Raw genomic sequence first — 13039 nt, 5'->3', positions numbered from 1 at the left:
AAATTAATTATAAAAAATTAAACTATCTTTTGAAGTATCGTAATAAAATTTATTAATTTAATTTTATATTATTAGAGAGATAAGATAGAAATTATAAAAAAATTATTAAATTTTTATTTTTTTTTTAATCCATTCAATTTGAAAGAGAAAAATTGGCAAGTTTGAGAGGATTTGTATCTCCCTTATTTTTGTTTTTATTTTTTCAATGAAAAAAATTTCAACCAAGAGAAAAGTATTGACTAGCTCTTCTTTTCTTTGCTCTGCTCTCCCATTTTTCTCTTCCAACCAAGGTGTAAAGCTATTCCTCTACGAATAAAGACAACCAAAACCCCGTTTACTAACAACTACAACCTCCAAAACGCGTCGTCTTACTCAACGTCTCCGGTTAACAAGAAGCGAACACCGCAACCAACGCCCGGCGTCGCCCACCGGCTTTTCGAGCGCTGGATTCTTTGAACCCTCTCGCTTTCTCTGTGGGCAGTCTTTGAACTCTCTCTCTCTCTCTGTTTATAAATACCTCCTTCTCTCTACATCATTTTGCTCGGTTCCATTGTTTTGTTGCATACAAACTGATCTTTCCAAGGGCATTTGAGGAGGAATTTCAGAGATGGCGATGGCAGTTGGTCATTTGATGAGACGAGGAGGTTTGTAGCCTTTCAAATCCACCATGTTTCATTTTGGAAGCTATGATTTTGGATAGAATGGGATGGTTTGATCTTCTTTTTTCTTTTAATGCCTCTATGCTCTGTTTTTTGAATCTTCCTTTGTATTGGGTTGATTTTTCTTTTCTTAATATTAGAGGCACTCTGGTTAATTTCTAAAGTTACTATTTTTTTTTTTTTTTGTAGTTATTCATCGGAGCGTATTTCCTGTCTTGCTTCCCAAAATCCACAGGGGGGAACAGATTATGAGCAGAGATAGTCAAGTCATAAGATGCCAAGGTTTGTAGCCTTCTATACTTGTGTTTATAAACTCTTCAATGATATCTCCACTTAGTTTTCTTCTTTGGGATCATTTTTGAAAGTTCTACTGTTGGATAGGTTGGTATGGTTTGTTTTGTTTTGTTTTTTTTTTTACTTTCCTATGCAGATACTCCCTCCCTCTTAAAGATTTGATTTTGTTCTCTGCTCTGTTTCTTTTTTTGCTAATATTAGGTTCTCTTGTAATTTTCTAAAGTCATTTTTTTTCTTTTCTTAAGTTCATGATTGCAGGGGATTTAGGACCGTACAACCCAAAATCCGCAAGGTGGAAGAGATTGAAAGCAGAGCTGGTCAGGTCATACAATGCCGAGGTAGCCTTTTAGGCACATTAAAGGAATCTAATTAAAATTTTTGGTATGGTGTCATTTTGTGTTTATGTGCCTATGCTATGCTTAGTTTTGTTTTAGATTTTGTTCGCAGTTCTGTAGTTAGAAGATCTTTGACTAGTGGAATCTTTTGTCAAAATTAGAGACTATGAACTAATCTTCAATAAAGTCATGGTTTTTGTCGAGTTAATTTTTTGCAGGAATTTGATATGATATTTTTTTCAAGATTGTTACAGAACTTCTCCCTTTTCAAATGTGATCATCAAATGTGCTTGCCCAGTAACTTGGTAAAATTTCTTGGAAGATGTGCCAGAAACTTGGCTCAAATCTTGCCTTCAATGAGTTTAGGGGTCATGACACTTGTAATTTTTTTTGGCTCTTTGTTCCTGTTTTGTGGCTTATTACCTACTAGCAAGGTTTTAAATCTTATAAGACAGGGCTGTCCCAATTTTTTTATAAAATGGGATGCGCCACCGTCCTGTCCCATCCCATCCCAACACTTGGGATATAGTAGGATGTCTCAAGATGTCCCGATTGGGATTCTAGGACGTTAGTGGGACATCCTGTCTTGACATATGGGATGATATCCCAATATCCCGTAGGACGTCCCGCTAGGATCTAAATCCCTGTCTACTAGCCTTTTCTACCAAAAAAGAAAAAAAAAAAAGCAGTGGTCGTCTATTTCCAGTGAGTAATATTCTTCTATAAATGATTAGCAGTAGACAGTTTCAATGCTACACTACTTCCACCACCTTCATGTTACTTCCATTCATGTCTTGACTGGATCTTAAAATGATTCATATTGAAACCATATTTGATATGGTTGATCATTTTGGAGGGTGATTTAAATGACATCAACTTAGATTTACCGCATACTCTGATTTAGTATTTGTTGGATGAGCACCATATCTCTTCATCAAAGAATCCATCCTCTTCTACAATGCACAACCCCTCCACATATTGCAGTTACAGTCAACCTAAATTCTTTCTTTTGTGCCAACTCTGAATCAGAAATGGTCCATCAATCCCCTTGCAGTCCTAGTAACTTCTGGTAGATGTTTATGTTTTCTTACTCAAAGAAACTAATATACTGCCAGAACAATTTCTTCTTAGAAAAAATATAGTTGGAAACAATTGATTAATTATACTTGTCTTTGCTTTGCATTATTAATTTTGGTTTCATATACAGCGGCGGTTGCATGGGAGGCCGGGAAGCCATTAGTGATGGAACAGGTCAAGGTTGCACCTCCAAAAGAAATGGAGGTCCGGATGAAGATCCTCTACACTTCCCTCTGCCACACTGATGTGTACTTCTGGGAAGCCAAGGTATTTTTATTCACATATATTATAAAAAACCAGGATTCTTTTTCTTCACAAGAAGTTCCTCTGCCACTTCACATTTAAATGAAAGAGGGAGAGGAAATATGTTGCGCATATATCCCTATCAGCTTTATTTTCTGTGTGTTCATGACAGTTTGTTAAAATTCTACAATTCTGTTTGTTTTATAATTTGCAGGGCCAAACTCCCCTGTTTCCTCGAATCTTTGGCCATGAAGCAGGAGGGTATGGCTTCTATAGTCTTATTTTTGAGCAAATCTGTTTGTTGGTAACTGTTCTTATTCAGTTTGCTTTGTTTAATGATTTCTTAGATAAGAATTCAAATTTAGAGAACCAAAGTGATCTCAATTAATACCCATGCAACTCATATGACCAATATATCATGCTAAACATGGTCTCTATTTCCCTCCTCTTTTTTAAAAAGATTATAGTTGCAAAGAGATTAATGGTAGTTCATCTGCTTCGTTAAAGGTGTTGCTCTCCATTGCCACTTTGATGCATGATACATTTGACTTAATGACAAGGTCATGATAGATTGAAAGCTCTATACCAAATTGAGCAACACTCATAATAGTCTTATATTTCTGCAACCATTAGTAGTTTCTGAAATCTTTTAATTGAGATCTTTTCTTTTTAAGATTGGTAAATAAATTCTGTTCGCAGGGAACCACCAGTTTTCTTTCATCCATAATGCTAATTTAATGAACTTTTTCTATTCAGTATATTTATTCGTTTTTCTTTTTCATCATATGGTGATAATAGGATTGTGGAGAGTGTTGGTGAAGGCGTAACAGATCTTGCACCAGGAGACCATGTCCTCCCTGTATTCACTGGAGAATGTAAGGAGTGCACTCACTGTAAGCATGAGCAGAGCAATATGTGTGATCTCCTTAGGATTAACACTGAGAGAGGGGTGATGATCAGTGATGGGCAGTCCAGGTTCTCTATCAATGGAAAACCAATTTATAATTTTCTAGGAACCTCCACTTTCAGTGAATACACAGTCGTCCACTCGGGCTGTGTTGCCAAGATTGACCCCCTGGCTCCCCTTGATAAAGTTTGTGTTCTTAGCTGTGGCATTTCAACAGGTGAGACACCAAGATTGTCATGTATATAGAATTTCCGAAACAGACACATGAAATTCCCCATATTGTTTTCTTTCCAAGGTCTTGGTGCAACTCTTAATGTTGCAAAACCACCAAAGGGTTCAACAGTGGCAATTTTTGGATTGGGTGCTGTAGGCCTTGCTGTAAGTATCTTTCCTATTTCAGTTATCTGATTTATAGAGCTCTAAATGTGTGGTTGCATGGTCCTCTGGTTCATGCTTCATGATACATCATCTCCATTTAGTATTGTTTTAATTTTATTTATATTTGATTTATCAAACAAATATTAGGCAAACAGTTATATTTGATTTATGCCTTCATATTAATAGGCTGCTGAAGGGGCCAGGATTGCAGGAGCATCAAGGATTATTGGTGTTGATAGAAATCCTGCAAAATTTGACGAAGGTGAAGAGCTGCTTCCTTTGATTATAGCATATGTCTTACCATATCAACAAAACTAGTACAGGGCCGATTTAACCTTTATTGACATGAGCAGCAAAATTCTAGCATGTTTTTCTTCCTAACTATGCGGTATTCTATATTTCCATTCATAGTCTTATCTGTTGACATCTGATTTCTACTGAACTTATTCAAAATTTGGTGCTAAAAGTCCCCCTTTGTGCCACCAGCAAAGAAGTTCGGCATCACTGAGTTTGTGAATCCAATGGAGTATGACAGGCCAGTCCAAGAGGTTTGATCAATACTAAACTTTCATATTCTGAAAAATGAATTATGGTGCTGGTAATATATTGCAAGTTAAATTAGGTGTTTTGAATACCAGCTATACTGCCAAAACAACTAGTATGCAATGGCAATTTTTCAGGTGCTTGCTGAAATGACTGGCGGTGGAGTTGATAGGAGCGTTGAATGCAGCGGTAACACAAATGCCATGATATCTGCATTCGAATGTGTTCACGATGTATCTTCCGACTCCCATTACAAGCAGTTCAAAAGCCTTGTGCACTAATAATTTGTTTTGGTATTATTATGATGTGCTAAAAATGTGACCTTGAATGTTAGGGTTGGGGTGTTGCTGTGCTGGTTGGGGTGCCTCACAAAGAAGCCCAATTCAAGACCCACCCTATGAACTTTCTGAATGAAAGGACTCTTAAGGGAACCTTCTTCGGAAACTATAAACCACGCACTGACCTTCCTTCGGTTGTGGAGAAGTATATGAACAAGGTAAATACATGGTTTTGATTTCTCATGCTTAATGTGTTTGCACTCTGTTAAAAAACAATCTTTCTTATGGTACAACTACCAAAGTTATGCAGAGGTATCGATGAATGGAAATTCAGAAGCTTATCAACAATTATTCAGCAGTCATGATTAGTCCTTTAGAAATGTGCCTGCAATTGGACTCTCCTGATCTTTTTTTGAAAATTTGGTTTGATGGTGCAGGAGCTAGAGTTGGAAAAGTTCATCACACACCGTGTACCTTTCTCTGAGATCAACAAGGCCTTTGACTACATGCTCAAAGGAGAGGGCCTTCGTTGCATCATTCACATGGATGGTTAGAGCAGAACTACACTTCCTTGAAGCTACTCTGGAGAGGAAGTTATGAGGAAATAAAACATGTCTTGTTCACTATTGATTATAAGCTTTCCCCTTTGTTTAAGAAGAAATAACAGAAAGGTTTGATTGAAGATGAGCTCATCTTGAAGAAAATTTTGTGATATAATGTCTGCAACTTGCATTTCTTGAGGAAAGATTGCATTTCCTTTGAAACCAAGTTGGTAAGCTGACTTAAAAACTACTTAATTTTATCAAAAACTACTCAAAATTAAGTAGTTTATTTTGGTAAATATGATTTACCAAAACAAACTACTTAATTTTATCTTATGAATTTGGTGGAACCTGCCTTCCTTAGAGCAAATAGAAGACAACACCCTGTTTCATCTTCTATATCACCAACTGGAAGGGCAAATGGAGAGTGGTACCAGCTTTAGAAAGGATGTGCACAGGTCTCTGCCCCATGACCACCAAATTAGAACAACAAATACTGCTTTTCATCCTTTAGAGGTGTCTAACTTCTACACTCTTCCTCCTATCAAAAGAGGCATATGAAAAAAGAAAAGAAAAAACTCTAATTTCCACTCTTTTCATCTTGTCAAAAGAAAAGGTTAGATTTTATTTTTTTGAGCACTGCTAGATCTCCCCTCAATTCCCTGACCCTTTCATTATTTGGCTAATTTGTGAACATCATGTTAGTGCAAGGTGTTAAGCAGGGATTGTAGCAGGGTGGCCTTTTTTGTTTTGATGACAGTGAAAGGCTACCTTTCAAGTTCACCCCTTTACCTCTCTCTCTGGCACTTGCATTGTGGAGAGGGTGACAATCAGCTGATCCAAGTTCCATAGGCTTGGTGGGACTAATGTTTTATATGGTTATTTTACATGTGACATTCTTTTTACCCATCTCATTTCATTTTTCACTAAATTTTATACCAACAAATTCTAATATTCTGGTTATTAAATTAGTTTATGTATAACAAATTTTCTTGGTCCTGGTTTGAGATGCATGCCATCTTCGAGAAGGAAGCAAGACCAATATTTAACCTTGCCTTCTTGATAGGCAGCACAATCAAAGTTGTAGAACAGAACTAGAAATTCTACAGAAGGCCCCTCTATAATCCAAGTCATTTATAATTCACCATTCAAGTACCTAATTGTTAGTTTGAGAGAGATTGCAGGACCCTCTTTCCTCTCTACTCCATCCCACCCCTTCATCAGTTGGAATTTATGATGTACAAAACTTTAATATAAATGCCCCCATAGTTTAGTAGAAAAGCGTCGGAGAATTGAACATCGACTTGTACGTAAGATTGAGAGACACCAATTGTGACTCAGCATATGTTGGCAAACATCCATCACCTACATGCACATATTTGTCCAACATGCTTCTTCCTAAATTATCAAGAGCTGAGTACATTGATGAAACAGTTATTGCCAACAAAGGTGTTGCTCTCCATCCCAACCACCCAACAAGTAGCTCCACTACCCATTAATTGTTGAGCAGATTCTATTAAAGATAAAATCTTAACACAAAGCTTTAATGTGGAAATCTAGATTATCTCCTGCATATAAGTTATATTTCTGAAACCCAACTCAACTCAGCTTAATCCCAAACTAGTTCAGATCGGCTAAAATATATGTATATATATTTTCAGAACAAGAAAAATAAAAATACATTGGTAAATTCAGAGGTGTCCTTCCTCCATGTAAGGCCACGTATGATCAAATCTGGATTTTTCTTTTTTTTTTTTTTTTTTTTTACAAATTTCAATTAATCTTGCCATTCAATATCAATAAGATGTCCACGGGCGGTTCTGACCCTAACATGCATCATCTCAAAAAAGGAAGAACTGATAACCTAACACTGGTTTGACTTGTTGAAATGAACTTAACCCATCCTTCACCTGAATTTAGTTCTTTTAGGGACTTAGGCAAGTTGAACCCGTAAAGTAAACCAGATGATGCATCAAAAGGACCAACATAGCAACCTCAGACTTGAAAAAGTACGACTACCTCGGTTGAGATCCAAAACAGTTCGCATTGGAAGCACTAAATCTTTGAAATTTTGTTACGTACTGTAAACAGAGTTTTATACTCCCAAGTTTCGAATTTTGATCAATCGATTGATGTCAGCCATTCATAAGAAATTCTAAATATTTTGATCGAAATAATTTGTGGTTATAAAATAGGAATTCAGCAATTCATGAGAAGAAAGCATCATACGAACCAGGTGATATCCTCACAAGGTTTCCCTTCTACACTCCCGAACAATCACTGTTGATTTATTTTACCTATCAGATTCCCGAACTTATACTTGGATTGCATTAAGAAATAACTGCTGAAAGCTGTTGGCATATGAAGAAATCTAAGGTCCTTTTCATCGCAAGAAAATGTCGAAGTGAACATTCCTTTGTTCTCCTAAATCCTGGGGCTCAAACCAGCAGTGCTGTTAAAAACGGTCGCTTAAATATTCAAATGTCTAATTTTCATCATAAATAAATAAAATGTAACTAGTTATGCATGACAGTTTTATGTAAAAGTGCTCATCATATTTTTAATTGACTTGCTTTTACTGCTGATGAATCATCTAACATATCCTGAAAGGTCAATGCACAAGCCAGACAAGGACCTCTTTATAGCATATTTAGAGTTTTTTCTTTCAGTGACATTGGCACGTTTGATATCTTCAAAGAAGATAAGAGGCCGGAAACAAAAAAAAGGAGACCAACAACGAATTAAAAAGGAGAAATTTTTTTCACCAAATCAATACAAGTAATACGTCAGCCAAAGATTAGACTAGATGAATAAAGATAAGAAAGGGAAAATAAATAAATAAATAATTCGTCACTTGAGCTCCATTTGACAACCTTGGCTATCATGGCTACGTCGATCAAAATGGTGAATTTTTCCCTCAAGTGACTGCCTTGACCATTGATCCCAGGCTTTCATACTTCTGGACAATTTTATTTTCCTATTTAGTGACACGTTCTTTCCTTGGTGCTCTTTCTTTCAACTTTTAATACTTACCGCCAAGTCTCATTGTCAGACTGTACATGTTAGTAACTAATTTCTCTGCCTTTGTTTTAGCATGAAGCTTTAAATTGACAGCAAGTATCGCAACATCATAGTTCTCCAGACCCAAACACATTCCTTCCCTTCAAAGAATCATGGAGATTGATCAAGCGCAAGACTCAGCAAACCTTGATGATTACTCTCCTAACACCAAGTCTGTGCAATTTAGTTTGCTTCAGACAAAGTCGGCGAGAAGCAATGCAGCAGAAGAGAGGACTGCATGGTTGCGATCTCAGCTGATCGGGAGCGGCTTGGAGTTCAACACCCCATTTGGGAAGCGCCTTCTAACATATGCAGATCACACAGCATCAGGAAGGTGTTTGCAGTACATTGAGAATTATATCATCCAAGAATTGCTCCCTTCATATGGTACTCTAGTTAGCCTCCTTAGCTTCTTCTTTCTGTTGGTTCTCCTTTTTTTTTTTTTTTGTATCGAGCCATTTCTTTCAAGAAAAGGATTTCTTTACTCTTAGAAGATTTCAACAATTTATCATGTAAGTTTTAGTTATAAATTGATAGATTGTCCTCTGAATTGATCTGCTCATAGGGAACACCCACACAGATGACAGCTTTGTTGGGAGCAAGACCACAAGAATGGTTCAAGAAGCAGCTACATACATCAAGCAATGCATGGGGGGAGGGCCCAATGATGCACTCATATTTTGTGGCTCGGGCTCCTCTGCAGCCATCAAGAGAGTCCAAGAAGTGATAGGCATTGCAGTGCCTTCGATCATGCGAGATAGGGTGCTGCAGAGCCTCAGGGCAGATGAAAGATGGGTGGTTTTCGTCGGGCCATACGAGCATCACTCCAACCTCCTCTCATGGCGTCAGAGCCTTGCAGAGGTGGTGGAGATAGGAATTGATGACAAGGGCCTGCTCGACATGGAGGCCTTGAGGTTCGAACTCATGTCGCCGAAGTATGCAAACCGGCCCTTGCTCGGCTCTTTCTCGGCTTGCAGCAATGTCACCGGAATCCTTACCGACACCCGGGCTTTGGCTCGGCTTCTGCACCAACATGGTGCCTTCGCATGCTTCGACTTCGCTGCGAGGTAAGCAATGGCCTCCATATTTTTCATCTCATTCCATGGCTGAGATGGGTTTCAGACTGGGTCCTTGATGGAACAGTGCTCAGCTGCACTCTGTCAAGCCTGCCTTTTGTTTTCTTGTTATGGTTTGGAGATCTCTTTGTTTTCAAAATTTCAAAGTAGCACCTAAGAAGAAAAGAAAATGAAGATGGTGTGGCAAAGCTGGGTTTGACACTCAACTTGGTCAAAACCCTTCGCTCTATTTTAATTTAGCAGCAAAATCCTTTTTTTTTCTAATGCTCAATTGAGCAGGTAACGTAATATTTAGTTTGCTAAGAATATTTTAACTTAGATGTGATTCCCCATCAGCTGATGGCATAAACAATAAGCTGGTCAGCTATCATCATCTGGAGACTTGGAGAACATCAAAACTATAGTTTGACCTTATGATACATGACTGCATGACTAGCCTGATCAATATGTGAATACATCATTTTCCTTTCTTCTACTTTCAACTTGAGATGATCATCAAAAAAACTTTCAACTTGAGATGTTGCTTCCCGTGATTACCAAGTAACTACTTCCCACCTACCAACAAGATACATCAGCTACCTCCATGACTCTTAAATCACACAAAACCATTTACGGAACCATCTTAATTACTTCCATGGGTCATTAATTATTCCTTCTTTAACTTGCATGCGGCCGGCCATCCCCCAAGTAATTACTGAGGAAACTAACTATAATGTGTTTCATTGTAGTGTATTTTATCAACCATGACCGTGTCTTGACCCTCATGTGCATGTTCATGGATTTAATTAGTTAAGTCTATGCATGCAGTGGCCCATATGTAGAAATTGATATGCGATCAGGTGGTATAGATGGATATGATGCAGTCTTTCTCAGTCCACACAAGTTTGTTGGAGGCCCTGGAACTCCTGGCATCCTCCTGATGAACGAAGCCCTCTATCAGCTGAGATCTTCGCCACCTTCTACTTGTGGAGGTGGCACCGTTGCTTACGTTAATGGCTTTAATGAGAAGGTAATTAAAGATGAGTTGATGGTAAGATTTAGTTATTTCTATGAACAAAATCTAAGACATGCATGACAAAAAAAATTTAACGTAGGATACATTATACTATGACCATGTGGAGGAGAGGGAGGACAGTGGAACTCCACCCATCATCCAAAAGGTCCGAGCTGCAATGGCCTTTTGGGTGAAAGAGTACATTGGCCATGATCACATCTATCTCCAGGAGCGAGTTTATGCTGAGACAGCACTCAGAAGGCTACTTCCAAATCCAAACATTGTAGTACTAGAAGGCAACAAGCAAGTCAAGAGACTCCCTATCTTCTCCTTCCTTGTGTACCCTCACATGAATTCCTGGAGCGGTGAGGCATATGGGTCTAGAACTACCAGTCATGGAGCGAGAAGAGAAGGTTATAGGTGGGCAGAGGGAGGGAACAAGGAAGGGAAGCCCCTCCATGGGCGCTTCGTTGCAAAGATACTAAATGATCTCTTCGGCATCCAGGCTCGTGGTGGGTGTGCTTGTGCCGGTCCCTACGGTCACTATCTTCTTGGAGTGGATGAGACGCTTTCTCTTGGCATTCGGTCAGCTATTCTGAAGGTACTTATCTCAGCACCCATTGCCAATATCATATCTCTCTCTCTCTGTAAAATGCAAATGTCATTTCATAGTGTAAAATACCAAATAAAATGTCAATGTCATCAAAACATGAAAATAATATATCCGATCTTCTTCGGATCCTAGAGTAACTGGACCCCATTGTGAAGATCTATGCGAATATGTATTTAATTCCATATTGATTATTCAATGGAGAAATCATGCAATATTCATATAGAATCAAAAAACTCAAGTAATACAAATGACATCAATACAAACCTGACTCATGACCTACAGAGACAAGAGGGCACTACAGTACAAATTTGTTCAGGCTAACCAAGGGCTGATTATGATGTTTGTGGTTAGATTTATCGTATCCATAATTAGATTTGAATGGGATTTAGATCTTTAACCTAGCAAGAATGCCAAGACTTGAACAAAGAATATATCAGAATCCATACGAGTATATATTCAGTCCCACATTAGTTACTCGTCAAGAAGATCTTAGATTATTTAAGTGCTAGCGCCCTCTTTTTTTTAATGCTTTTTGGATGAGCCCATGAACATGGACTACAATAAATTAAGCATCCTTCATTCTCTTTTCAAAGAAAATTCTTGCTTCTTATTTATGTATGATGCTGATTGTAGCTAGCAAGATTCCCTAGCTTCACACTTGCTATCTTGATGCCATTTGTCATATTTGACAGGGGTACAATGGATTGAAACCAGGGTGGACTAGAATTAGCTTCCCATACTACATGTCCAAAGAAGAAGTTGACTTCATCATTGCTTCGCTTGAGTTCATTGCAATGTGTGGTCATCGATTCCTCCCTCTATATCAATTTGATTGGGTGACAGGAGATTGGACCTCTCGCAAGCATGTGTTCAAGTATCATCTAGTGAAGGAGGAACTAGCCCTCGCATCGAGTGACTTGTTGGTAGAGAACGGTATCGATGCGAAGGAAGAGAAGCCATGGAGCTCGGAGGCAGGAAGAGCAAGCGATGAGAGCCCCAAGACATTGAGTGCAGCTCAAAGATTTGAGTGTTACTTAGAGATTGCGAGAAGCATTGCATTTTCCCTTCCCGAGCACCCTCATTCAAGCAGCATTCCAGAAGACATAGATCCCAACCTGATCCTTTTCAGAATCTAATGAGCTCCTTGGTGCATAACAATGCAATCTTCTTGGCAAGTAAAAGAGAGAACCAGAAATTATAAAACGAGAGCTAGAAAAAAAAGCATCCAAGTCTCTTCTTGAGCCTAAGAAGATTAGAAAAAGGTGAGGAAAACTAAATTGACACGCTTTGGCTAAAATGAAACACTACCAAATCTACAGTTATTTGTAAAAGTTTCATTTCAGCCATTACTATGTAATATATATATATATTGGCGTTGAATCTTGGAGTCTTTTAGTACTAGTTTTATATCTATTGTTATTGAAGAAAGGGACTTTAACTACTTTGACACGTTCATTGTTCTGAAAAAGATGGAGAAAAAATGGGAACTATGGTGGAATTAGAAAAACAAAAGTTTATAAATGTGAACAGGTTTTAGCAGAGATCATTCTAGTAATTTTCATCATAAAAAAGAAGTATGCTGATGAGCACCATGATCTTTTGGTGCTTCCACCTTGTTGGAAACCCTAAGCTGCTAAGAACCCTGCATCTCACCACTACTGTCATTATAAGTAGATGACTATATGCTTATGCGGCCTCTTATTATTGTTCTTTTTTCTTTCTTGTATCTCTCTTAAATTATTAATTCTCTGTATTCTTCCTTCTCTTTAACAAAGCTGGGTCGCTTTAACTCCCTTCCATTCAAAAATTATAACCCCTTATTATCCTTTTTGTTTGGTTGAAATGCCTCTCATCATTTTGAATGATAAAAATCCTCCTCTTTATTTTGGAAGGACACCACTAAAAAGAAATGAACTTTCCGAGGGGAAAATTGGTTTGAATATCACTTTACCTTCCTTTATGGATGAATGACTTGGTGAGTTGAAATTGCTTGCAATATTAGAAAAATGTCAATTGCTGCGAAATAGTTGTAAAGGTCCA

General features: G+C 38.0%; 2 protein-coding genes across 2 annotated transcripts; both read left to right on the top strand.

Moving 5' to 3' along the window:
* Positions 1-472: 472 nt before the first annotated feature.
* LOC105038504 (alcohol dehydrogenase 1-like) lies at positions 473-5421 on the top strand. The gene is made up of 12 exons (XM_010914327.4): positions 473-644; positions 849-941; positions 1199-1291; positions 2496-2632; positions 2823-2869; positions 3407-3732; positions 3811-3893; positions 4080-4155; positions 4380-4441; positions 4574-4669; positions 4771-4932; positions 5152-5421. Exons 1-12 carry the CDS (start codon positions 608-610, stop codon positions 5266-5268), a joined length of 1329 nt encoding a protein of 442 aa, XP_010912629.1. The 5' UTR covers positions 473-607; the 3' UTR covers positions 5269-5421.
* A 2868-nt stretch (positions 5422-8289) lies between these two features.
* Positions 8290-12779, top strand: LOC105038686 (uncharacterized). Its single transcript, XM_073259556.1, has 5 exons — positions 8290-8703; positions 8882-9383; positions 10200-10401; positions 10487-10987; positions 11692-12779. Exons 1-5 carry the CDS (start codon positions 8430-8432, stop codon positions 12133-12135), a joined length of 1923 nt encoding a protein of 640 aa, XP_073115657.1. The 5' UTR covers positions 8290-8429; the 3' UTR covers positions 12136-12779.
* Positions 12780-13039: the final 260 nt, after the last annotated feature.

Source organism: Elaeis guineensis, chromosome 1 (assembly GCF_000442705.2).
Source record: "Elaeis guineensis isolate ETL-2024a chromosome 1, EG11, whole genome shotgun sequence".
Taxonomy (NCBI): Eukaryota; Viridiplantae; Streptophyta; class Magnoliopsida; order Arecales; family Arecaceae; genus Elaeis; species Elaeis guineensis.
The sequence above is the reverse complement of the archived record's forward strand: the minus strand, read 5'-3'. Positions and strand labels throughout refer to the sequence as shown.

What these genes read in the sequence shown, in the direction of transcription:
- LOC105038504 (XM_010914327.4), top strand. Translation starts at nt 608, where the DNA reads ATGGCGATGGCAGTTGGTCATTTGATGAGACGAGGAG. An exon ending in TAGCTGTGGCATTTCAACAG is followed by an intron (nt 3,733 to 3,810) that starts GTGAGACACCAA and finishes TTTCTTTCCAAG; the next exon opens with GTCTTGGTGCAACTCTTAAT. An exon ending in TGGAGAAGTATATGAACAAG is followed by an intron (nt 4,933 to 5,151) that starts GTAAATACATGG and finishes TTGATGGTGCAG; the next exon opens with GAGCTAGAGTTGGAAAAGTT.
- LOC105038686 (XM_073259556.1), top strand. Translation starts at nt 8,430, where the DNA reads ATGGAGATTGATCAAGCGCAAGACTCAGCAAACCTTGATGATTACTCT. An exon ending in AGAATTGCTCCCTTCATATG is followed by an intron (nt 8,704 to 8,881) that starts GTACTCTAGTTA and finishes ATCTGCTCATAG; the next exon opens with GGAACACCCACACAGATGAC. An exon ending in TTAATGGCTTTAATGAGAAG is followed by an intron (nt 10,402 to 10,486) that starts GTAATTAAAGAT and finishes AATTTAACGTAG; the next exon opens with GATACATTATACTATGACCA.